Raw genomic sequence first — 26,090 nt, forward strand, 5'->3', positions numbered from 1 at the left:
CAGCACAAGTCTGTGAATTCGTTCGTCTTTTAGTCTGCAGGTTTTTATTGGAAATAGATAAAATGGTGGCATGGTCATCTGTGCGACGTCTACTCATAGTACCATTGATTCATTGTTTAGCATCTGAAATTATTTGCAAATGAAAGAAATATTTAAAAACGGCTGACCCACATGCGCTTGTATTTATCGCATTGACCAACAGGCAAACAGTGGTTGCTTAAACTAAAATTGCAAAGCGTTGCCAGAATCAAATAAATGTGTGAAGATATCGTAATTTTTGCAATTAAATCATTATTATTTATAATATTGTAAATGTTTCGATATTAATTGTTTATTTTCAGGCCGCACCCACAAATAGAAATATATCCATTCTCGAGTTGTATCAGGTTAGGAGAGGTAGTGTTGTTTTTCCTGTTGAGAAAGCAGTTTCATTTTTACCTTAATTCTGACGCAACAAGTCATTAATTGTGTTCATATTACGCTTTCATATAATTCTCAATGCATTGTCCAAGTTCATTCCTATGTGTTAATGGCACCGACAACAGTTCTTATACGGGTTTTATGAATTAAGCTCTTATCGGCTCAGTTAAATAATTAAACGAGATGAATATATGTTTAGGTCTAATTTTCGATAAACTCAAACTGGTTATCTGGGGTTATGCGATGGCTATGCTCTCTGAACTTTTTAATAATACATGGAAAGGCTGAGTTGTGATTTGCAAATTTTTTTCTTGAGAAACGTAATCTGGTACAAACACATGTAAAAAGAGAACTGAGCGGAAATAAACACCATTATAAATATAATAGCCAGAAAGGGCATATTTACTAATTCAATGGTAGTTACAATTTTTAAGATCGATTTTTAAAATTTATGCTCTTCATGATCACGTAATCCGTAATTTTGCTAAAAGTGCTAAAATACTCAACAGGAACGTCACTGTGTGTTTATGTGTATGTGTGTTTATGTGTATGTGTGTGTGTGTGTATGTGTGTGTACGTGTGTGTATGCCTGTATGTGCAGGTGTCTGTATGCGTGTGTGTTTATGTGTATGTATGTGTGCATGCCTGTCTGTATGTGTGCCTGTATATGCGTGTACGTGCGTATGTGTCTGTATGTGCGTGTGTGTGTGCTTCTCTATGTACATGTGCGTCTGTATGTGTATATGTTTATGTGTGTGTGTGCATGTGTGTGTGTGTGTTTATGTATATTTGTGTGCTTGTACGGGTGTGTGTTTATTTGTATGTGTGTGTGCATGCATTGATTTAGAGTCAGTGTCCAGCTGTCTATTTGGAACCTTTACCCTGGGCGAATTTGCTCGCAATGATTCTTCTACACCGACAATACTCACATATAATTTCCAAACAATTTCGACATAACAATAACAACATATTATTTATTTAATGGAAACTTTTCAATTAACATCTGTAACAAAAGGTAATCTGATCACAGCCAACGTTTAGCACATCAAAAATTTATTACACTTATTTTCTTATCCTCTTAGCATCAAGTTGTAAATATAAACAATTCTTAATACAAGTACTCAGCCACAGATTTAATCTAGCTTTTAACGGGAACAATTCGTTGCGATCCCAGAAATAACTCTCTGCTCGCAGGGCTGGCAAACAAACGAATTTCCAGACCACGATCTTCTCCTGATTTTATTACAAGGGAGAACGCACTGTAAAGTGAAAAATGAACAAAAAAATAATTGGTATGTGACGCACGCACCGATTTGTTCATTCCACAGTGGCAATAAGATCCACAATCGCTCCCCGTGTAAGGATAAAATGTTCAAGTGCTACCCATCCTATCTCAAAAGTTTCCAGGATCCAAACGCGCAGTAGCCTGGAAAAATACATTTTTAAAAATCCCCAAAGTCAGCACTAGAAGCCATACCATTCGATCGAGTGTTCTGTAAGAGCGGCCTGATTTGTTAGTACAGGACAAAGACAATATTTCTTCCACCCACTGTCACACGGCTGCTGCAACGTTAGATTTACGAGCATCAGACAGAGTCACTTGGACTGTGCAGCAACAAGGTTCTTAGATCAGAATTACAAGAGGGGCACACAAATCATATTTCATAAATAATAAATAAAACCAAACCTATAGAATGGCATTTTATCTAAAATGTACTTGTTAAAATATTGCATTTTTTGGTACTTAGGCTTATCTCATCGCAAGCTATAAGTTGTAATATATGATGGACCTAGAGTCAGATCACTTTCAATCGAGGCCTATGCGGTTCCACACTGAAATGAAACTATCCCAATAACTCAGGGTCGATGCACTTTCACACTGTAGTTGGAATTCACGTGCTAATAACGTGAGTCCTGTATACAGTTCATGACTGCATCCTATTTTCTTTGGAATATGCTTAGACTTGAATTGTTTTGTAATACTTTAGTCCCCCTGTCCTTAAAAACTCTGGTGATAGGTATCAGGAAAATGAGCACAAATAACTCCAGTGTCCAGCGTCGTTGTAGTGAATGATGCAAAAATATTGCTACCAGAGCGTAGAAATCAAGTGTGCAAGAAGTGGGGTGACCAAATAACCCGCAGAATCCTATTGTATTGCTGATTGATGCGCTGATAAATGTGGTTATGGGAATGCATTTTTTATTTCAATGAAAAACAACCGGAAAATAAATATAGATGTATAAGTGCAATCCACCTGTTTTAAATATTACTACGAGCCTGGACGCTCTTTTGTAAAGTTCTTCAGGCCCATATTAATACAGTCGATATTTGACAACTCTACTCCTCATTAACTAATCCATCTCCGGATCGCAATCTAGAATTTATAAGCTGCCTCTTAGTCAAACTGCGAAAAAAACTCTTGATTTCAAATATTATATTTATTGCTCTGTTAGTTTTCTTGCGTTCCTGGGCGGTTCAAACTGGTTCGATGTGTAGAAACTACCACTGCAGAGAATGACAACAGACCAACAGTGCAGCACCTGGAATCAGCACTATTCCTTTACCAAATGTGTACACATTTGCCGACGACCATCTTTCTGTGGGAATTACTTTTAATGAGCTCAGTGTGTACACTGAATGGACATCAGATCCCAGAGGCTTATACAAATATCACGACCTATCATAGCGCAGTGTGTCGATGGTACAATGGGAAACGGCAATAAAGTTCACGAATAATTGCGCTGTGAAATTAGAAATAAGTATATAACACACTCCGCCTAGCTTCTCGGTGTCTTGTTCTATGACTGGTGTCAGCGTCGATTTAACCAGTAAATTAAAATACAACGTTAATCTGCATTTTTCTTCAGTCTTCGGTGGCAACAGGGAACACATATGTATGTAATATCCCGAATTTAGTGGGCAAGATGTAGCAAAGGAGCCCGTATGTGCACATGGAAGCTAATGGGAAACTTTGTAAAGCTGATTCCAATGCATTGCCTGTAAAGATATAAAACCAATGTGTAAATGATTTCAGCGCAGTGTTCTACGAATATAACACATTGCAATCATTATAAGCTCTAGCGACCCGGACCGTATGTGCAAGTGTGGGGAGGCTGCCTATGGTTCGTATATTTGAATAAAGTTCATTCCTAAGAAAATAGTTTCCATGGCGTCGTTTCCCGCGAGAAAGAGAATCTGAAACTCCATATTATTTGAGTAAAAATCAGAATCGGGTGTGTGATATTAGAAATAATCGCTGCGAATGTCTGTTATTTATTTTCATCCAGACATCGAGTTCGCCGAGAATTAAATTGTTTATTTACAGTCAGCATCAAGCTAACGGTTCAAATACACAGTTAATACGAAGGAAAGTTGCTCGTATTAACTGAATCAGAGAAAGAAGGATTAATTGTGTCACAAAATATGTTGAATTATTGCGCTAGAATTTTTCGCAATAAAAGCGTTGGATAAACTTTTGCAGTTCTTAAGTGGTTGAACCAACAAATGTCAGTTCTGCTAGTTACTTTACACGTGTATTGTACACAAGCGTATACTCTAATAATATTACTAAACAGGATACTTGTATTTACAGAAACATTTTGCGTCCTGGCTCGTATACATGTCACCAGCTACGTAATTCATAATTTCACGTAACAGAAAGCAGCATTGTTACCCAGGTTTTATCATATCTTTAACCGTGAACCATTTTAGAAATGAACCCGTTTCGGATAATATTGAGCAAACCGTGTAAACCTCAATGCCTCTTTTGGATTTTGCTTTGTTGATACAAACCTAGCCTTCTCCATGTTTGCCAGCAGGAGGCGCTACAGGACCATGCTCGCTAAATCATAGCAAGCATGCTCATTGCATGAATTATCCCCAGGGTCAGGCACAAGAATTTACGACTGGTCAACAAAAGCACGTGATCTAAACTTGTGTCCCATATTTGGTTGCATACGTAGAAGGCAGAGAAATGACATGTGCCTTTTATTTCCATATTTCATTATATATCGCGCGGTCTAGTGGCGAATAAACGTCTGAGAACCACAAATCAAACCCCTAAAAGGCAGATGAGTTCCTACTTTTTAAACTCCTTCTCAGGTCGCTATCAAAATGGCCACGATTATCAGTTGCAGAGTTATGGAAATGCTGCTTCTGTGGGCGAGCATTTTAGGGAGTCGTCAATGCTCCCCACCAGGTATGGCTATGATTGCACCGGGATAGACCTCAGCGTGACTCGCTCTAACTCAAATCTGTGTGGAAACAGTGAAAGGTCTACCAATTACCTGCAAACATCCAGTAACACCTTCCATAGCTCATCTGGGGTGAAAATTAAGTCTCCTGATCCTGCTTTCTGCTCGGCATCTTTAATAAGCCCATCAGACAGTGCTATTAAGACGGGGGCTGCGATCAGAGAGTCCAGTCAGTCCTACAGCGGTAACCAGAACACTTCGCCGGTTAACGATGAACATCCTAAGGGGACGAACAGCCCCAAACTGGAAAATGGGCAACTAGACAAAGATCCAGCCCTGCAGATGCAGATATACCCATGGATGAAAAAGATGCACCTTAACCAAGGTACGACATTCGGCCTTTTGACACGCGCTTTAATTTTGATCGAATTAAATTTCTGACTGAGAAACAAAATAACTCGGCAAGCATGAACTAAGTATATGACCACTACTTACAAAAATATGACAGTTTGAATCATATCGGAATATCGGACTGTTGCTGTGAATTATATCAGCAATCATGCCAAAAGTTGCACCCTACTGCTTGAACTTGAAAATATTTTAAATTATTTTAGCAGATATATATATGAACAATTGAAGATTGTGTACTAGAATTAAGCATTTAATGTCTTTGACTGAAATTGTATAACTTCATAATTTCCATTGTACTGATGCGTATAGTAATGCGTCTTTTAATTTTTTCTTAAGAAGGCTTAAGTGGACTAGAAGGAAAACGAACGAGGACGGCATATACTCGCTACCAGACCCTGGAGCTGGAGAAAGAATTTCATTATAACAGATACCTTACACGACGCCGGCGGATAGAAATCGCTCACGCCCTGTGCCTGACTGAAAGACAAATTAAAATCTGGTTCCAAAACCGAAGAATGAAATGGAAAAAGGACAATAAATTGAAAAGTATAAATGTCAGCCCTCCAGGAGGAGGGTTTCAGCCATAGCTTGTTTCATCTAACTGGCTATATAATATTGCTATCCAGATGATTTTTTTAAGTTGCAATAGGAAATGTTGCTTGGCTACATTAAATGCTTCTCTATGAGATACAATACGTTGTTCTCATGTGGGTTCATTTATAAAGAAAAGAGTACAATTTATCAGTTGTCATCAACATATGTTAAATCATGTTTTTATATATTGATGATAACATCCATGCCTAAATTTAGATCGTAAGAGAGTAAAAAAGAGGTCAACCGACGTAAGGTAGCCGAGCAAGCCATTTATCTCGGAGAACAGAATGGAATTGTGCTGTATATCTGGTTGCTGAACAAACTAATTCTATACCGGATTATAGCTTCGCTAAGACTCTAATTTAAAAATGTTTTATAAACATAGATACATATTGTCTCTTTCATCTCTTTTTACTTCAAAAGTGATTTTTTTTTGTTTGCTTATCCTTTGGAATGTTTATGGCACGAGTGTCACCGTGCTGTATCTTGTGATGTATATTCTGTACATATATAATGTTTAAATGTCTGGCTTTGTCCTATGTACATGAAAGAAATGGTGTTTTTTGCCGACAGCGTTGAAATAAATTCAGTTTTATCAATAAACGTTTCACCTGGCGTTTTGTTTAACTCCAATTGGTGAATAAAGACACTGACAATTGGTGACTTGTGAAAGAACCTAACACCATTTCACTTTCTCACTTTGCATCTATTCCTTTGACATCCAAGTTCATCTAATACTAGCCCCAATGTTTCAGAACTCATAAACGTTCCTTCGGCTGAACCGTCTTTGAACGTTTTCAGAATTTAAAAAAAATATTATTATTGGCAAGAACTGTTGGCCGAGCTTATACTTATTCCAATGACTTTATTGAAAAAAGAACATGAGTCATACTTCAGAAACGTCAGCACCTAGACGACAGACACGTTCATTTTCAAAAGATAGCTTGATAAACTGTTATTTAATGGAAGTATAATACGAGTTTGCTTTTATTAATGGATATTAACATAAATATTTGGAAATATATATATATACCTTCATTGGTGGGGCTTGATAGGAAGAGCAATGGAACATATGAACAACTTGGTATTGGATTGCATTGCATGAAATAATTTACCAGGTTAACTGCACTGAGAATACATTTTTACCCAACGTTTAGACTATAGCAGCAGGAAATAATTGACTGTTAAAGCGATAGAAATAGGGAAACAAAGTCATAGGAAGCTGTAACTGTTAAAATGACTTATTGTTTTCCTTTTCAATCGACCCATTTCTATTTCACTGTAGTTCAGAAGCTATCGGTCACGTATACATGTAGTGTATTTACACTTACCAAATTTAATAGTTCCCCGTTGTTGCATAAGAACTGCCCAAACTGCGTTTTAAAGTAAAGGCAACTTATTCTCCAAAGCTGGCGTCCTCTGGGTACTCATATGTTTAGCTTTATATTACTGAGAGAACATTTCGATGAACATGACTGTCTTTAGTGAATAAAAGTTTTAAAGTTTAAGGGTTATTTATATGGACGCCACAGAGCCGGTTCCTGACTGGCTATAGACGGGCACGTGATGTCATTAAACTTTGTTTTATGGTTAGGGGAGTTGACAAGCCAAAATATAATTCACATCATATATTAGGTTAAGAGCAGACAAGTACAGATGGTTAGTGTTTTTGAGAGGGCCTGTGGAAAGTGACACCAAGAAGCAAGCTATCCTGTTCCACGGCTATGACTTGGCAGTGTCCTCGTGTCCTAGTACCTTTGCACTGGAAAAGCAGCAAGTAAGTTATTTCTGATCGGTAACAGAGCTGGTGAATGCGTGACACCTGATGTCATTCGGGGCCCTTGGGCGCATGCACTATTTCTTGGCCAGCCAAAAAGCAGAAATCACAGTACAACGTGAGTTCAATTTCAACAGCTACTAGTTATATGATATGTAATATGTGTTCAGTTATGAAAATAATATTGCAATATTGCTACAAACTATGAATTATACATGCTGCTAAGTTTCCAACTATAATTTCAAAAGCAACATGAAGAATGTTGTGCGTCACAATTGTATTAAACAGTTAAATGAAAAAATCAGAAATAAACTCATCTTTCATCCGGTCTTTTAACCAAGCGTTAGTAAGGTTCTTCACAAAAACAAGGAGCTTTCTTACTGTTTGATCACGTGTATTAGATTAGTCATTTTCTTTAGCCAGCTCTGAAAGATGTTAACTATACAATCCTGCCTCATACATTTTCATACATTGAAAACCGATTTTTTTTTAAATCGGAGGTCGGAGAACCAAAGCTATATATAGGATGCAAATTGTTTCTGTGTAATCTGTGAGTTTGATTGAAAAAGCACTTGGGAGATATGACCTAATTTAAGGAATAATTCTGCAAGCTTATGAAGAATTTACTGCATGTTCTTTGCTGAACCTCCTCTATTAATTAGCCGAGGCTGTGTAATACTGCTAGCTCATGTGTTCAGTTATCGGTGTCACTAGAGTCCCAAGTGTTTTCTAATCGATCACATTCCGAACAGTTTGGAATACGAATACAGAACAATGGCTATCAATGTGCTGCTTAATGTATTTTCATTTTCACCAGATATCTGCTAAAATAATAGCATTTTCAGTGTTGATAAACGCAGTAAGAACTTTCACTGCAATCGGCGAGAACTAGTTCGGAATTTTCATTTAACTACTTTTGTGTCTCGCAGATGGTGAGGCAATACGAAATGAATTAGCCCTATTAATTGTTTTTGTTACACATTGACATTACTTATGGCCTACGTAAATGTTGCTGGAAATGTAGAATGATATGACATGTTTTCAGGAGAGAGTGGGTCTACGAAATCATAAACAGTGCGAGATGAGACCCAAAATTTCGATATTAGATGCAAAAAAATGGATAACTATCAAACCTGACAGGGGACAGGCTTAGCCCAAAGGGCTGAGATGAAGAATGTTTACAGTGAAAACTGAAAATATGAGCAATACATCCATAAATAATTCGGATTTGCTTTAAAAATTAAAACAATAGTGCGTTCTGCCCTTTTTAACCAACTTTACTTAAATGAAGAATTTTAGAAATAAACTTTTATTAAATGAAAAAAATAAAGATTTGGAAATTCTTCGAAGTTAACGAGGCGGATTAGCACCATGAGTGAAACGTTCTTTTTCTGCTCTAAATGTTCAATAAAATCCGCAAGTGAAAACAATAGCAAATAGAATACCAAGAAAAATGACCTGCCAAGATATACCAGAACATATTTGAGAGTGGATTACGGCCCACGGAGGGCTTTTTTTTTTATATTAATGTCGCTTATCATTACAAATGGACGTTTTATGCATATAGATGTATTTTAAAAGTTCAATGAACGGCCATGTTAATCCATGAAAGGTTGAAACGTGCATTGCCAGACACGGGTAGGACAATGTAAAACCAAGGTTGAAATTACTGTTTACCTAGAATATATGACATTATATGGGTTTCCTACGCTTAAACAATGTAAAGTGAAGCTGACAGTGTTAAACCAATTAATAGGCAAAGCATAAAATTCGCTGTATATAAATGATCGAATTTTTGCTAAAAATGCTGCACCATAAAAATAAAACCCGCAGTTCTAATAGTAACAGAAATTATCTTGCAGATCATAGTGAAAACCACTGCCATACGAAGGCCGCTTACCTGAACTCGGGAAGTTAACAATATTTCAGTTACTTTAATATTAGCTTGGGTCAAAAAGCGCATGTGCGCGTTTATCGTACTGAATTCCAACTTAAATTGTGTGATTCACTTAAAGCTGTTGAATCTAATTTTGTTTTTATTTTATTGCAGACCTGGCAGAATGGAAGAGGATTTTCCGTAAGTAGCTGCGTGTTATTTCTTAAATGTGTGGCGAATAGTTGGAAGCTGTTGGTTGTTTCGAATGTGGTTCCTATGGGAAATGAGATGGTTACGTTGTGGGTCTAAAGGGAGCGGTTACGTGGATTCAAAGATGATCCTAGTAACAATTGTGCGCAACTCATATTCTTCGTGTAGCCTGCTTGATTTGTATAACGGCAAGGGAGAAATTATATTGCTCCATTCAATTTCCCTGAAAGGGTTAGGTCCTTATAGGAACAGAGTAAAATCAGTTAAAGCATTCTTGTGTTTAACTCTAACTGTGACAGTGTATATCCAGAGTTAGATTTAGTTGGCTTGTTATTTTGAGCTGGTAATGTATAACACAGCGCCTCCCAGTGCAAGGCTACATCTGTAAAAGGTCATTTGGAGGAAAATTATTGTTCCGGTTTCAAAACATCTGTAAAATTGCTTTGTCGAATGACGTGGCAATAATTATAGCAGATATTTAAGTGCACACTTACTGAGCCAACAGAGACGTGTGGGCGAAAGCAAATGTCAAAGCTCTCCAGATATCACAGTCACTGTAAACATGTAGGCCAAAAATCAAGCCTTATGGCTGCCAGAGCATCAATTGAGCTACTCATTTAACTAAAGCGCAGCATTCTTTTTCTTGGCGTATCTATTGGCTAGGCTTACCTTTAATGATTTAAAATGCTTTTTGTAATGGTCCGCCAGGTCATTGGTAGAATAATTATTCATTAAAAGTTCGTATTACTTATTACAAAATTTCGTTATCTTTTAAACTTAAGCATGTTTCATTAGTTTCTTGTCTTATTAACTATGAAAGATACAGCTTATTATTAATAGGTTAATGAAGATAATTTAAAGCTATTATTTTAAAACTGTATATTTAAGGAAAAGCTAACAATATCAAAGTAACCAAAACCGGGAACGCCGCATCATCAAATGAGGCAGGTTCAGGTCTTTATTTCAAAGGGACAGTATTACTATTTAGCTATCACAAGCCAGTAATAGAAATGTCCATATTCTGTCCACTCCACGCTAGGGACTGTCAGTGTTTCTTATCACCTATGGTCTACTATTACCCCTTAACCTCGGCTAATTATAATCACTGCTACGGTATCAAATGCAGACTTTTACAGATGTTAGTCTATCTTTACACATAATATCCGATACTATTGCCGCCCAAGAAACGGCCTAATTACGCCACGAGATAAACGTCAAACAAGAACTCACTTTAACTAGATCCAGATAATGCTTAACCGGTATTGGTAAAGCAATGGGCCAGCGCAATGGATCCTTCGTTTCAGCACTAAGTTTTACAATGTGAATCTCTAGGCGTTGATAAGTAATCAAGGGTAATTGCTACTGAAAAGCAAAACAGTCTTCCTTATGCTGGGTGGACTTCTGCAAGAAAATGGCTTTCTGGGTCACTAGAAAGGTGAACTTTTAAAAAATTCAATTTTGTTTTTTAAATCGTTGTATTTATACGCAGGAAGGCCCTTAGCAGACTCATGACAATAATAGCTTTCATTGAACCACTGAATCTATGAATAAATATAGGGTTCACTTCCCAAACACTTACTTTGCATTGACATTCTCTAGGTCAAAATCTGCTAGATCAAAAGTCGCAGCACTTGTGTGGGCAGTTAAAAAAGAGGTGAATTTTAATCGGGTTTGTTCATCAATAACTCTTTGGCATTGACCTGTCTGAACGAGTCGAGCAGTAAGGTGAAATGCAGGTCACAGCGTCTAACAAATATTAAAATGTGTAGCACCAATCAGCTTCACTATGTGCGATAATTTGAACAGTAAAGAGATTTGGCTTCCCAATTATCGGATGAAGTAACGATATCTGGGATTTTCTTTGCAAAAAGGCTTTTAAAAGCAGAAATCACTGCTGGTGCATTCGTTGGCGTCATTGGTTGTCGAAAACTGTTTAGCTTTTTTCCTTCCTAATGCACTGGGGTACGAAAAATAATCACAGGTAAATAAGATCAAACTTTTAGCGACTTTATGGATGTTTTACAAGAGGTAAAATATTCAAAACAGGAATTTACTCGGGGATTAAATACGATGTTGAACATTTAAAGAGGATTAGTTTGACTGCCCTGCAATAAAACGTAGATAAACCGAAACCTTTGTTGTGCACGACAGAAACAGGAGAGAAATAAACAAGTGAACACTCCCATTTACTGTCAGAAAGTACAGTTTCACTGTTACTTTGTTAATCAGTGCATCGCAAAACATTTAAGTGTAATCTTTGTACTGTTGAATACACTTACTCTTTTTCGCTGGCGTACGTATATAATTGTTCTCAGTCTGTCTCTCGTGTGCCTGCTTTTTAAACTAGAGACATAAGGATAGAATTACTGTAAACTTAGCTGAATAGTTAGGCAAGATTCACACACTTAGAAAAGGTCAGGCGTGTGGCGCTCGCTAAAGTGAAAATAATAATGCAACTTTGCGATGTGTTTGTAAATGATTTCAGTCTGACCCCGTGCCCTTCAGCCTTTAACACACAACAGGGACAGTGGGTAGAGCAAAGTAAGGAACCTACAATGCACTAGAGTTTAGAAACCACCTTAGACATGTTCAAGGGAAAGGGAATCTGGTTAGTTGGCAGATTAAATTGTATATATTTTTTCCTGCATATGGCGATCCAATTGGCTGGTGGTAATTAGATTTTGAAGCATACTGCCAGCAGTATTATTTGATCCAGCTTTTAGGAAGTGGGAGAGATTAGAATAGAACAAACAATCGTTATTTTCCTGGGCTGCTATCATTTTATGAAAGTAGCAGTGAGTGGAAAACACTTTGAAATAAACCAATATTTGTGCTATCATGTATAACTTGATTTTGATTAGATTTAGGAATTGTTTAGGCCGGGCGATATTTGTTGTAACATCCTGCGGTTTGTTAGTGGTGAGTTCAAATTATTAGCATCTGGAGCAATTATTGATTCACGCTGGGACACTTAGTAATGTTAGCTGGAGCGGATCGGTACAAACTGTTTCCTATAAAATCTCTGTGAAATACGAAGGGTTCATCAGCACAGTAACAAATAATAACTTCTGCCTTGTAGACTATATGCACAAACCAGCTCCGCGCTGATTCATGCTGCTGCTACTGCCGAACAACGTACATAGAAATGTTTGCTATCACCTACTAGATATAAAGGAACGACTTCTATTATTTTTCAATGGCTAAGCAATTAAATTATTTAGCAATCGCTTTGTCTGAATTTTATTCTCTTATTTATTAATATTACACGCCATTAACTCCTTGGAGTCCGCTTGCAACCGTAGCTTTTTAAACTACTTTCCCATATTGTAACTAGTCACCGAATTTCTTTGCAACCCGTCGTCTATATATACCCTGTAGAACCGAATTTGTGTGATGTTTCGGTCACAGATTCGTTTCTAGGGGAGTCTATGGTCGATGCCAACACTACGAAAATCAACAATTTGCTCTTCGTGGCTTTTACTGCTTAGAGTGATTTAGTTCTAAGTAATACTGAATGATTTCATTAGGAATGGCCTCTTTTTGTTTTGAATCCAGTTTTCAATATTGAGTAGGCTTTTAGATCTCGCCGCTCAGCATTGAATGGCTTGTTTTAGTTCCCCTTTGCAATCGAACTGTGATGTTTAACGTGTTGATTTACTGATCATTAGTGAGAATGTAGTCGTTTCTAAACTTCCGGATTTACTCTCCGGAAATCTAAGATTACTGAAATTTAAGTATTTTTTTCTCAAGCTGCCTGTTTCCATGGCGATGACGATAAATTATCTACAAAGATTGGCTTGTGGTTTCGTATCACGTTTGTTCAACTTACGATGCTTCTGAATTAAATCGGAGCAGAATACGTCTTAGTTAAAATCTTAAAATTCGAATTGTACATACTACAAGTAGTAGAGTTAGTTATTGCAATAGTTTAAAGGGATAACAGATGTGAGTGAATGTGAAAGGAGAAAAACGAATTGTGAAGAAATTGGAGCGTGAACGCTTAAGGCCATCAGATATAAAACTTATATCCTTCTCTTCCAATATTTTAAACTTTCAGAACAAAGTATTTTTGATCTTACAATGTCCTTAAGCAGCATTTGCAAAGTGCTTTATGTGAAACGGAAAGCCTTGTCCTGACTTTATCGGAGTAGGCCATGTTTGCCTTTGAATAACTTTGTCCAAATGACCTTTCTGCATCGGTAATGGCTGTAATTATTTTCCTCAGCTCTGTTATCCCTTTTTTTGGCTAACGGGATTCTTCCTTTGTCATCCTGCGTACGTTGGATTGCTGGCCATTTCTCCAAGAACCCTCGCTATTGCCATGCTGCTCTCGGGAGAAAACAGCAACAACAAATACAAACACGTCGAATGCATTCGCCCTCCTTGGTTTATTTGAAAAGCGGCAAGGAATGGTGGAAAAATTCTCTTTTGACAAAAGAGCAAATTACCTGAGCAATATTCGGGGGCTCATTGAGTGGTCATTATTCGCTCCAAATGGAAACCTCTATTATGTGCATTTTCCGGAATCTATTTCAAATAGTGGCTGCTGAAAAAAAAATCAAGACCTTGCAGTTTTTAATTTATTTTTAAAACAAGGTTTTCTGGACGAAGTTTGTAAAAAAATTGTCATTAGCTGTTTCCTTATCCGGGAATCGGGCCCGACCTCGCCATTGGCTCGTACAGTCACATGGGTGACTAACTTTATTCAGTTGACAGCAAGTAGGAGGGCTTTATGGCTCGGGAAAAAAGACAACTGGAGAAAAATTAGTATTTTCCACCTTCAGAAATTAATGACCATGAGTTCGTATTTGATGAACACTAAATATGTGGATCCCAAATTTCCTCCTTGCGAGGAATACTCGCAAAATAACTACATACCTGACCACTGCTCAGAGTATTACAGCCAGTCGCAGGATTCTGATTTTCAGCACCAAGGAATCTATCCACGGTCAAACTACAGCGGCCAGTCGTACAGCTGCAGCAACGCTCGGGGCTCTCCAGTGCAGCAGAGGGGTCATCTGCAGGCACAGCCCGCTCCTCAGAACCACCTCACAGGGCAGGGAGAGCCCGTTGCACCGCTCCAAGTGTCCATAGGCCGGCCTTGCAGCCAGCAGCAACATAATCCAAAGAACCAAAACGGCACAGCAACCAAACAGCCAGCAGTGGTTTATCCTTGGATGAAGAAAATCCACGTTAACACCGGTAAGGTCCACTTTTTGGTTCTCCCCCACCTCTTCCCACCCACCCCACCCCCCTTGCTGCATCGCCATCCCTGGCAAATATTTGTGACCCATTGATACAGGTCTACCGTAAATAACTCCTTCAAGGGAGGATTTATGAGCGGTTTTTAAAAAGACCGGCAATTACACCCATCATAAATTTTTATTGCTGAGGAAATAGGCCGCTGGCCATGTGGCTGACTCCTTGTGAAAACTCGAGCCTGAGAGTAACAGGGACATGTTATATCTCCAATTCCGAAAGAACTTTAAAGTGATCCTTGGTAATAATATATATATTTGAACTTCTCACCAGAGATACTGTTACTGTGCAATGTGCGCCCAGGCTTTGCCTTTAGGATTGTGTAGTGAAAGCGGTTTGACAAACTTTCGGTCCGGATTTGAATGGTTGTTGAATTGTTTTGTTTTTCAGTGAACCCTAATTACTCAGGAGGGGAACCAAAACGTTCACGAACTGCCTACACAAGGCAGCAGGTTTTAGAACTCGAAAAGGAATTCCATTTTAACAGGTATCTGACAAGACGACGTCGAATTGAAATAGCTCACACTTTATGTCTTTCCGAACGCCAGATCAAAATTTGGTTTCAGAACAGAAGAATGAAGTGGAAAAAAGATCACAAACTGCCTAACACAAAGACCAGATCCTCTGGTTCTTCCTCTACTTCAAATCAACAGTTACAAACTGTTTCCAAGGACCAACAAACAGACCTCACAAGTTTATAGAAGCACATCTTATAAGTGGCTCTTTAAGTGTATATAATGGGACATTTCCAGGCAGAAATTGCATGTACCGATAACATGGCTTGTAGGTGCTTTCCTGCTGATTTTTATGGCATTGAAGGGACCTTGTCTTATGCCTCACCTTTGTTCTTAAATGTAGGAAATGAAACAAAAAGGAAAAAGTCGCAGCTGAAACCATTTCGATTTTAGTCAGTGGCTATTCTTATCACACAGCACACCTTAGTAACCTTAACAAGTGCGAGGCACTAAGTCGTGAAGACATGGTGAGGTGTACACTCCAGGAAGGTACATGTGTAGTCTGCTCGCATGAAAATGAAAGGCTGCGACGCTTGTTCATGGTCTTTTTTATTTTACAATGAAGGCCCAGTGATTTGTTGTGGTAATTTCTGTTTTCCACAACTATTTTTGCTTGTAATATGTATTTTTGCGATTCCATCTCTTTGTGTATATTGTGTTGATATTCGAGATTTATAGTGATCAGGAATTAGACAGTGTTTTGTGGTTTCTTTATTTAAAATGAGAAAATGGTATTTGTAATTGTGCTGCTGGATGGATTATTGTTACAAGCCTACAATGCAAGATTGCATACATTTTTATGTTCAAGAACGATACCAAAATTCGTACGCACTACTAAAGTTCAAAAAATAAATTTAGTAGTAATAAGCTGAATAGCGTGAGTAGTTTTCCTTTTTTTGGTTTCTGGACTTGTATTCTTATATATGAATACCGCTTATGTTGCGACGCTGTCGTGAACAAATGTCATGAAACTAGACCTTACATACAAGAATACAAAGTGCCAAAAATGCAATGATCCCCAATTCAATATCAAATAGGTAAAGACACCAACCGATGTTATCTAAAGCAAGGTTTCTGAAAGAGAAATGCGGTTAGTGAAATATTGCAACAGTACTTTGTGTTCAGGGCGCTTGTTAAACTCTGTTTCTCGGGTTGTTGGTTGATAAATGAGTAAGTTGGTTACACCAATCTGTGAACGTTTAGTATTACAAGTGGGAATGTGTTTCCTTTCGATTTTCTCCAGAACGGATGAGCGAACAACAATACGACAAGGTACACAGTTTAGAAACAGAAACGGTCTACACCGTGTATATTTTGCTTTGTGAAGAGCCCTATTCGTTTTTCCAGCCTATTAATCTGTAAAGACACACTGGTGGTTGATTTAGAGAGGCAAGGACAATAGCCGAGAGGCTCTTCAATTAGGTAATTTACACCTAAACACAAATTGCTGAAGATCGTTGTTTCTGGCAGTTTTAAGGAAGCTAATGTTATGTTACAACCAGGCGAAACGAGTCAGAACTTCCTGAAACACAAGATTGTATGTGCTGTGCCAATATTCTCACGATATCAATCAGTGGCACATTGGTATGTCATGGAGATTTCTCATTCAGTTCCTTTATGCAATGTTTTAAAACGGTCATTCATTGCAGGATATCCAGATGTTTAAACGGAATAAAGTGCCCGTTGTGCCATAAAGGAAGAGTTTATTAGATATTCGAACATACGTTACTGTTTTCATGATGATATTACCTCCATAAGCTAAATTTAAAAATATATATTCAATTCTCACAAAACCCTTCCGGGTACATTTAATGTAGGTTTTTTTTGAGGAATTGTCCAACCTTTAGATATACAGCCTCCTCACAATGAAGCGTGCATTCCCTGATTTATGATAGCCATGACAGCAAAAATGGGGGCCGATGTTGAGTTTAGCTGTGTGATTACAATTGAAGGTTATCTCCATACGCATTATTAAAGACACGAATAAATTAAATGTCTTAAGTTTAGGCCCTTTTATTTCTCTCATCTGTAAAATTGGAGCTTTGGAAAAGAAAGATGGCGAGTGTCCGCAATGTTGCCTTAAAATAATTGAAGCTTGGTAGAAAGTGTATGTGAGGGGAAAAAGTCCGGAGGGGTTTGTGTTAATGGGCTATCTAATCCGCTAAAAGGAAACCGAGCCAAACCAACTCTCAGGAAATCATTATTCGCAATCACACAGCAATTTAGAGGGCAATGCCAGAATTCCGTCAAAATACAAGCCAAGAAAATCTATTTCCTAGGAAATTTCAATGCTCAACTCGATTTTATAGCATTCACTAACAAAAGAAATTTGGCGGTGCAGCTCTTTTTCCTGTCCCTTTACTGGCCTGCAAGCCTGCAGCTGGCTTAGCTGGACATGGTCTATTTGAAAAGGCGAATTCCAAGATTCTTTGTTCTTTATAGGATAAGCTGTGTAGTTCTCAGACTTGCACATGACATTACTATAATATATCCACGTCTTGATATTATAAATGAGTGATATTCTCTATACCATTTAAATCATTGTCTCCAGTACAAAACGCTAAGGTTCACGCGTAGCAAAGATGTCCTTTTCTGACGCCTTCATGTTGAGAAGCTGAAAAGGTATTTTACTGAAGTTCGGCTAAACTGTAGAAACAGGTTCACCAAGAGGACAAATTTTCTATTCGATTAGCTGTATTTCAGCCTGGAGGACTGACCTCTAAACCCTTGACCTTTTGGACTCAATCCTACCCTTCGCTTTTTCTATGTGTTTTAACACAGACACCCTCTAGTTAAAGCCAGTTGAAATAGTTTCTCACGTATGAACTAATCCAATTTCTGTAGGGGTAACTTCTGCATCCTTTCTCAGGAGATGCAGATGCAGATTTTAATATAATGCACGGAGCCTCTAAACTCATTTCTCTCCTGTCCCTCCACCTTTGCAGAAGTGACATTTCAGCCGTTGCCTACACTTTATCTCTAATGACAGAACGTAGAAGTTGTTGATTTACTCAGCTTCAAACGTTGCTTATTTTCAACTCAATATGTTCCTGCTTCCCTTTTCTATGATGCTTGAATAACGAAAACGTTCAGAAACACTCCCAAACATTCATCTTCTAATATATGCATTGAGATTCCCACTAATTTTTTTCCACGTATGCGCCATAAAGATATAGTTTTGCCACGTTTATTGACATGTTCAAAATACTCGAAATCGCGTTGCAGCGGTTGGCGTTTGTGTCGAATGATGGTCCATATTTGTTTGTTAAGCCAAAATTCAATTCTACTCGTGCCACTTAAATTCCATGGCAACATGCATAATAGTAAAACAATAAAAAGAATATTAGAAAACAAAAACATCCAGTTATGCAGTTGTAAATAATTCTATTCTCTAGCACTCTTGCATCCTTATTGTAGATAAAGTCAGCATAATTTCGTCATTATTCATTTTGTAATTAAAGGAGGCACATTTTCAACACCGAGTGGACACAGCATCCTGTCATGTAGGTGCTTTGGGCTGGCCCATGTTATTGCTAAACTATAGTTCATAATCACACCACCCCCCACCACCCCCCCTCCCCCCCACCTCACACACACACACCCACCCCACCAAAAAATCTGCACCGTCTTCTATCAAAGTTGAGTGCAATAGATTCACTCTCTGTTTTACAACAAGCCAGAAAAAGTGAAAACAAACGAACTTTTAAAAATATTTTGCAATATTTCGTAAAGCAGTAATACCCGAAACTGAGAAACAATGTATGCCAAAAGCCAAAAATAAGTAACAATTAATCAGCGGCACACGTTGTCTTTTTCAAGGTACAATCTAAATTACCTGAGCATATATATTCTAAAAGAAGCTGTAAGCAGTATATGACTTTGACTTTTGTGCAACACCTCTCTCCTTGAAAAGCAGCCCACTTTTAACCGCAGTTACCACCAAGGTCAATTGATAACGTCTCATATTCATTTAGCCATGTAATTTATCAATATTTAACCTATCCAGCTACACGTATTAGTGTAGGCACTGGTTACAATTTATAATTCAAATGTTTTAAATTCAGAATCTTAATTATTTTCAAGTTTTTACACTACATAATTTGTCACATAAATATCGAGTGCGCTAAATTGGGAAACATAGAACATAAAAGTAAACAACATCATGATTTCTGAACTGTTATATCATTCAAAATTCACAACGTCACATATCATATCAATCACAATCAATCAACTTGCATACTTATATTTATCGACGCACAGCACAGCTCCCACGGCCACATATAACCCTTATATCTAGCTGTGTGCCGCTTCAATGCATGTATCTATTTTTACGCATGCATATGTTTTTGTGTGTGTGCATATATGTACATATGCATGTGTGAATGTATACATATGTGGATATGGTCCTGCATATGTTTACATGTATGTATGTATGAATGTATATATACGTGGGTGTGTATGTGATAATGCACATGTGCACTTTCTGTACACGCATGTATTTAGCTCTCTGCACGTCTAAGGGGCAAATACATGCATTAAATGACCCACCTTGTATTATTTAACTTTCTTAAATATGAAACAATCTTAATATCTAGTTTCACAAATCCGAATAAACTTAAACTTAAATGAATAATGTTTGCTGTATTGTTATTGTTGTATATACACCGCCCCGTTATTTCGCTTCTAGTCTGGAAAGAGAAACAGCTGAAAGGAAGGCAAAGAGTCAATGCGACCATGCCATAGGCTGGTCATTCAAAATGGGACAAAGCTGATGCAACCCAACGCTACTAAACAGCCATATTTGTTAGTCTTTCCCTTTAGAATTTTAAAACATATTTACCAACCAAATATTTCTCAAATGATAAAGACTTTTACATTTTATCATTATGTCCAGCAGAGGTGGTAAGATTTTATGTATCCTTTTATATTTGATTCGGCCACGTGATTTACTAAATAATTAATGCAGTACGTCCCGAAAGAAACACGGCGTCGTCATTAATCGGCCAAGCAAAGGACTCTATCACACTTGAAAAGTGAACAGATCCCAAGAATATTATATACAAATGGTCCGCTATTTCACTTTGCTGTTGTGGTTCGTTGCCAGGAACTGAAAAATGGAAGCTTGGTAGGTAAATAATTTTAGTTTTGTTTCTGCTAAGATAGCAAATGAATGTAACTGTCATATATATTTGATGAATAGCGCCCTTTGCTTCTTACTCTGTGCTACCAGGCGACAGTCATAAGTTGTAGTAGGCAGATATACTGACCTTCTATTCGGATTAGCTTTAACATTTTGGAGCAACTATGATAAACTTCAGGTGCAGAAATTTGTACCGGCCGCATTTTGGAGGTGGGGGTAAACGTTAGTAACACTGCGATAAGATTATTATTAAGGCGTAGTTGAGTGTCATGAAATGGCGTAGATTTTACGGTTTAGTTGTGCTTTATTGCAAACAATGCCGGCTGTCATGGCATCTGCTGCCTGTTTGTACACAGCGAAATAGAGGCCTGAGCTTATGTTGAATACCACGAGTCATATATTTTGTTTTCTTTGAAACGTAATGGAAAGTCTGTAAATGAGATTCAGCTAGAACAATTGCAGGTACTCACGTCTACAGAAACTATATTCATGAGCGTTTGGTGCTTCATTTTTTAGTAGATGTTTTGCTTTAAAAGATGAAACAAATGTCTCATTTGAACCTACGGGGATTTTATTTTACAGAAAATGAGTATTTCTTTCTTATAGCAGTCTGTTAACTGATTATCCACAAAACTAGAAAAGCCTGTTTTACTCATTTAAATAGTAAATGGTTGTGATTTCTACCCAGAACGAGAACAAACTGTATTTTCACTATCGGTACCATTTTATAATGTAATAAAGTGGCACAGTTCTGATTTGCTGATTTGAGGTTAGTATGACAATAACAGGGTACCGTATTAAAGACATGTATAATATAGATAGTACAATGCAATAAAGTACTAGCATTGACTGGCTTTTTATTGCTGGCCGTTTAACAACGACGTGTAAAAGTTTAATTATTAATGCAAATATTAAAAATAAATTGTAAGTAAACATTTTACTGTGTAACGCTGAAGAATAATATAAGATCTTAATCTAAGTTACAGTATAGCGTCCTAGTGGCATATGACAGCTCTGTTCCTAAACTTCTTTCTAAACATGTAATTAAACTGCATAAATTACTACGTCAAATGCAAATGTCTTTGAAAAAGGATTTTGCTAAGTTGGTTGGAGATATTTTACAATATGAACCTCGGCATTTATTGCTTCCGTTGCTTTTGTCACAAAACACTTCTGGAAATTGAATTTGCGCTGTCGTCACGTGTGTAAAGTCAACGTTCGTTTCCTTTTTTAATAAATTATGCATTAAAACAATAACCTATTAATTCAGTTATTCGCCGATGACAAATGCAGCGCTGTTTTACTGATGACAAAGCTGCGATCATACCGCCAAGTTACTGTTTTGCCGACTCTCACTTCAACTCAGTATCATGTACCGTTAAATTCTAAACCAGCAAAGAACCAGGCAGACAAGAATCAATGAAAATGCTTTAATTACAACTTTTTCATTAAATCGAAATAAAGTTGTTGTTGGGAGAGAGGGGGAGAGGAGGGGTGGTGGTCAACAATTTTCCACTCTGTTATAAATCACTACTAGTAATTCCTGCAAGGCTGCCGAGGCCAGGCGAAGATTGTAAATCTCTCCCTTTTATTGCTGTATGAACATATGCTGCAGTCGAACCCGTCTTTGGATCCCCATTTGATTATATTCCCCGTAAAGCTGAGTTCCCACAGTGGCAAGCATTAGCACTTAGTTGTTTCATCTTAGTCTCCTCATAAAATTATCAGCGAAGGGAAATCTTGCCGTAATAAAATGGTCTATTTACACTTTTGGGATCGAACAATACTATAACAGCAATTACTTAAAAGTCGAAAACCTGGGGTAATTTGAACGATATAAAAGATTTATCTGTTTTACAAAATCCCACAACAATCGTTATGCTCTCAAAAATCGTCAAAAGACAGTGTCTCAAACTTGCTCAACATTGGTTTTGGGCGAAAATAATGCCTAAGTTAAACACTGAAATGCAACTCTCATTTTCCTTAAATAATTTATAATGTAGTAATTGCAAAGCAATATTTTTATAACGACCATATAAGCCACAGAGGGTAAAGTAATTTAGATAAATGTTGCGTTAAGCCAACGCTAGGTGCAATAAGGTCATGCATTACTGTCAATAGAAATGTTTTTTATTGCTATTAAATTACAGGCAAATGTTTCAGATATTAAGAACAGTTGGAAGTAACATTTAACAGTAATATTAAGCAATTCGATAGAATGTAACTGAAAATTAATTTTCCCTAACTAAAAACGTTATATTTCAACAAAACATTTGTGGAGAAAAATACAAAATAAGAACGGAGCCAAAAGGAAACGATATCCAACGCTTCGTTTTGTGAGGCATTTGTATAACCAGACGCCGTCACTGGTCCTTGTGATTTGAGTTGCTTCCCCTGAAAGAGACAGGGAAAAATGCCACATTAATTCCTAGTCCACAGACATCAAGTTCATTGCATAAAACCGCAGTTACCAATGATGATTAATTTCTCCTCTTGGAAAATAGGGAGGTTGAGTTTCACAGAAATCGTATCTGTTGCAGTATTTCTTTGACGGCTTCTCTCAACTAACTCAAATCCTAAACGGGATAAAGAAGAAGCCCTGTTCATTCGCCGGATTTAAATATGATCATCCCACAATACTTAACCTAAATATTTGCTTGTTGTAGTTCCAATACATGTTGTTTTATTTTAAGCTTTCGCGTTGGCTTTGAGACAGGTTGATATATATTTTCAAGAGACTAAAGTGTTTTAAGCGGAATTTAGCATTTTATATAAATATTCTGCCTTAGCTATATATACACGAAATCCGATTCTTTCAAAAGTGATACTTGTTTGATTAAACAAATGAGTGCAATAATCAACTCAATACACCAGAAGGAATGATATATAACTTACAGCCTAGAGGCTATGAAATGGCAATAAAGTACAAATCTATTGTTCAGTTTAGTAAACGTGCTACTGTTCTAAAAGACGCTCCCTCACAATCCTTTTTGAAGTACAGCACGGAATATTTAATTTCCATTCAGCCCTTCATTAGTGTTAATGCAAGAAGTGACTCAAAGCACCAAACAATCCATATTAAATAGATGTTAGTGAGGTAGCGCTGGCTCAACTTACTGGCTCAATCAGAGCAATCTGGTAACACAGATCACGTGAACAAATATGCCTGTATCTTCAGGCAGCGCCTATATTTTCTGATTATAAAAGGTATCCGTTGCACTATAAAATTCATAAATTGCAACTTTTTAAAGGAATACCTACCGGTTTATAAATGCCATTTCCTCGCCGGATGCTCGATTATAAAGTCGCGGTTTAGATTTAAAAGCTAAAACATCTCTGTACGCCGTTTTTATTGGTAGTTGTCCCTGAGACTGAAGCCATTTCTATCGGGAATACCGTCTGCATTTCGTATCGAAATGTCTGTAAAACCGCAAGATCTGGTTTAAGACAGCATTGTCTCCAGACAAACGGCACAGGATATTATTCGCAGCTGCAGGCTAAGAAATTGAGTTTGAGAAGCATAGATTTAGGATAAATTGACACACAGGTAAGCAATTGTATGATAATATGCAACCTTTAGCAGTAGGTTTGGATAATGCCTTCAGCAAGAGAGCATATTATTCATGCCAAATTGTATGAAATTCTGAAACAAACTCGTGTATTGTTTCCATTTCAGTGGCAGATCAGAAAAAACGATTTGGTAGCAAAGAATGGCGATTTATAGAGAAAAAAAAACATTTGCTCTTTCACGAAAGTGCGCAATTTGAGAAAGGTTAGATCGGACAAACCAGAGCAGTCCCAGATTTGTCTTGTGGCTGTATTTTAGCTGATTCTGCAGTTTTATGTAAAAGGAAAACGAAATAAAAAGGCACAGAAACCCAGGGAACTTTTCAAACTGTCACTAGCAAACTTAGATCGTAAATCACATTAATTTGTTGTCTCTAGCTTATCGTCAGGCTGCAGTCTTCTGTGATTTATGCGCTTCAGAAATATAATGCGGGCTAAAGTTATTGCAGCAGCCTGTATAAATTATTTCTCAATTAATATTATTCTCGTTCAAGGACAAACAATCTGTGAATTTCAAGGAAATCACGACATCCGTATTTTTAAATGTATTTAAATATTAAATATCGAATATTATTTTAACTCATAACAATCGTGTCAGAAGATAGTCTCTGCAATTGATTCAATTCAATATTTTTGTAGTTATGCACTTCACTGTTAAACAGCGTGGGTAAATCTTTAAAAACCAAATCACCCTGTTTAAATCCTGGCATCTAGGCGACCCCGTTTCAGTGGAATTTACATTTTTAATGTTAACTTGTCTTTTTCTCTTTCAGTTTTAGAAACGCATTCAATTACTTTTATTAATTGCTTTCAAGAACACAGCTGTACTATTCTGCAGTTTTAAAACACAAATAATTATAATTCCTACTTTTAGACATATCTTAAATGCTATTACTGTACATAACACGCTGGTTTGACGCTGATCTAAGGTAAGATTGGGAATGTAATTTAAGTTGTTTCTTTTGGAAATTCCATTTTAAATTAATGTAATTCGCTGTAACCTTAATATTAATAATGGAAGGCGTTTCTTTTTTCTTAATGAAAACGTATAGATATAAATTGTCCAAAGTCACGCTGTTTGTATGCAAATTTGGGCATATTCTCAAAATGTCCACAGGTATAATAGTTGTTTCGCCGTCTGCATATGTGCTTTGCTCGGTAAAAACTTTTGAGTGGAGCATTTTTCATTGCTGCATGCCTCGAAGCTGCTGGGCTGCCATGTTAGTCAGCTGAATCCAATTACTCCGAGTAGCATTTCATTTTGCTCGATGGGGCCACTCACTTATAACTTCACCTAAAATTTCAATAAACCTCTCTCCAGCACACGTCATGGTAACGATTAACGTTCCCTTGTTTGTGTGGCTTTAAAACTTCTCAACCCTGGAAAAAGTTCAAACTTTTCAGGCACCACGTACAGTAGCTGCCTTGGTCTCATAGACAGATTGTGTTCCACTATGTTTTGGTGGACAGTAAAAGTAATAAACACGTAATCGTTCCCAAGCCTTTCTGCCAAATCGATTTAGCAATTTAGGAAAGTGACAAAAAAAAAGTTTTCAAAACTTTTCGACGTTTTCATTCTGCTAAAATCAGTTAATGGACAATCTGTTTATACCTTTCAGGATGGTATTGTGAGAGCTTCTTACACTGCTGCGAAATTAATAAGTTTAAAAACTTACCGTCCCGATCATAGCTGAGAACACTTAAGTTATCAGTAATTGTTTTAGAGCAACCAAGTGTTTAAAGCTTGTCGGCTGTCCTTGCTTTCTGGAAAGTAGCGACTTTACCCTGCAAATACTTAACTTACTTCCAGTGATTACTGAGAAATAAAACCTTTTAAATTGACGTATGGCCACGTGAATACATTACACACATTATGGTGGGAGGCATTGGACCGAGGACGCGATGTCTTGCCGACTGTGATTTGGATCCTCTTCTAACTTCAAATAATATCGACACAAGTTGGTGAGACTAGTTTGTAAAGTGCTGCGTCTTAGTGGGATTAAAGAGGGATAGAAAAGCCATGGTGAAGTTGTGTGATGGGCTGTATTGTGAGGTAGTGGAGGCGCTTCCGTTGGTTGTTCATTAAGTGGTGAGTTATTGCTGTACAAGCCAAAGGTCATTTCAAAG

The 26,090-nt window shown here is 37.3% G+C and overlaps 2 protein-coding genes and 1 long non-coding RNA gene across 7 annotated transcripts in view; 2 read left to right on the forward strand and 1 right to left on the reverse strand.

Annotated features, from left to right (window-relative positions):
• The window catches only part of LOC121284896 (homeobox protein Hox-D3a-like), a 37,080-nt gene that overhangs the window by 1,311 nt on the left and 9,679 nt on the right, over window positions 1-26,090 (forward strand). The window contains exons 1-2 of one of the 4 annotated variants that reach the window (XM_041200774.1): window positions 14,039-14,684; window positions 15,132-15,997. In XM_041200774.1, coding sequence (XP_041056708.1) covers window positions 14,273-14,684; window positions 15,132-15,442 — 723 coding nt within the window. In that variant the 5' untranslated portion in view covers window positions 14,039-14,272 and the 3' untranslated portion in view covers window positions 15,443-15,997. Of the gene's footprint in view, window positions 1-9,446; window positions 9,474-14,038; window positions 14,685-15,131; window positions 15,998-20,221; window positions 20,382-26,090 lie in introns of those variants that run through there. The other 3 variants (XM_041200773.1, XM_041200771.1, XM_041200772.1) reach the window with 3 other exon arrangements.
• Window positions 1,376-14,437, reverse strand: LOC121284899. The gene is made up of 3 exons (XR_005944577.1): window positions 14,361-14,437; window positions 11,762-11,825; window positions 1,376-1,679 (listed from the first exon to the last, which is right to left on the reverse strand). It is a non-coding gene; the product is annotated as an uncharacterized LOC121284899 (long non-coding RNA).
• Window positions 4,445-6,222, forward strand: LOC121284898 (homeobox protein Hox-D5). Of its 2 annotated transcripts, none has more exons than XM_041200775.1 (2): window positions 4,445-4,999; window positions 5,362-6,222. In XM_041200775.1, exons 1-2 carry the CDS (start codon window positions 4,492-4,494, stop codon window positions 5,610-5,612), a joined length of 759 nt encoding a protein of 252 aa, XP_041056709.1. In that variant the 5' UTR covers window positions 4,445-4,491; the 3' UTR covers window positions 5,613-6,222. The 2 variants fall into 2 exon arrangements, with proteins under 2 accessions (XP_041056709.1, XP_041056710.1); XM_041200776.1 differs by having other exon boundaries at window positions 5,365-6,222.

The sequence above is a fragment of the Carcharodon carcharias genome, chromosome 12 (assembly GCF_017639515.1).
Source record: "Carcharodon carcharias isolate sCarCar2 chromosome 12, sCarCar2.pri, whole genome shotgun sequence".
NCBI classification, from domain to species: Eukaryota; Metazoa; Chordata; class Chondrichthyes; order Lamniformes; family Lamnidae; genus Carcharodon; species Carcharodon carcharias.

Bases quoted from the DNA above. Each gene is read 5' to 3' on its own strand.
- LOC121284898 (XM_041200775.1), top strand. From the start codon at position 4,492: ATGAGTTCCTACTTTTTAAACTCCTTCTCAGGTCGCTATCAAAATGGC. The intron at 5,000-5,361 runs GTACGACATTCG...TTTTTTCTTAAG, and splicing joins AAAGATGCACCTTAACCAAG to AAGGCTTAAGTGGACTAGAA.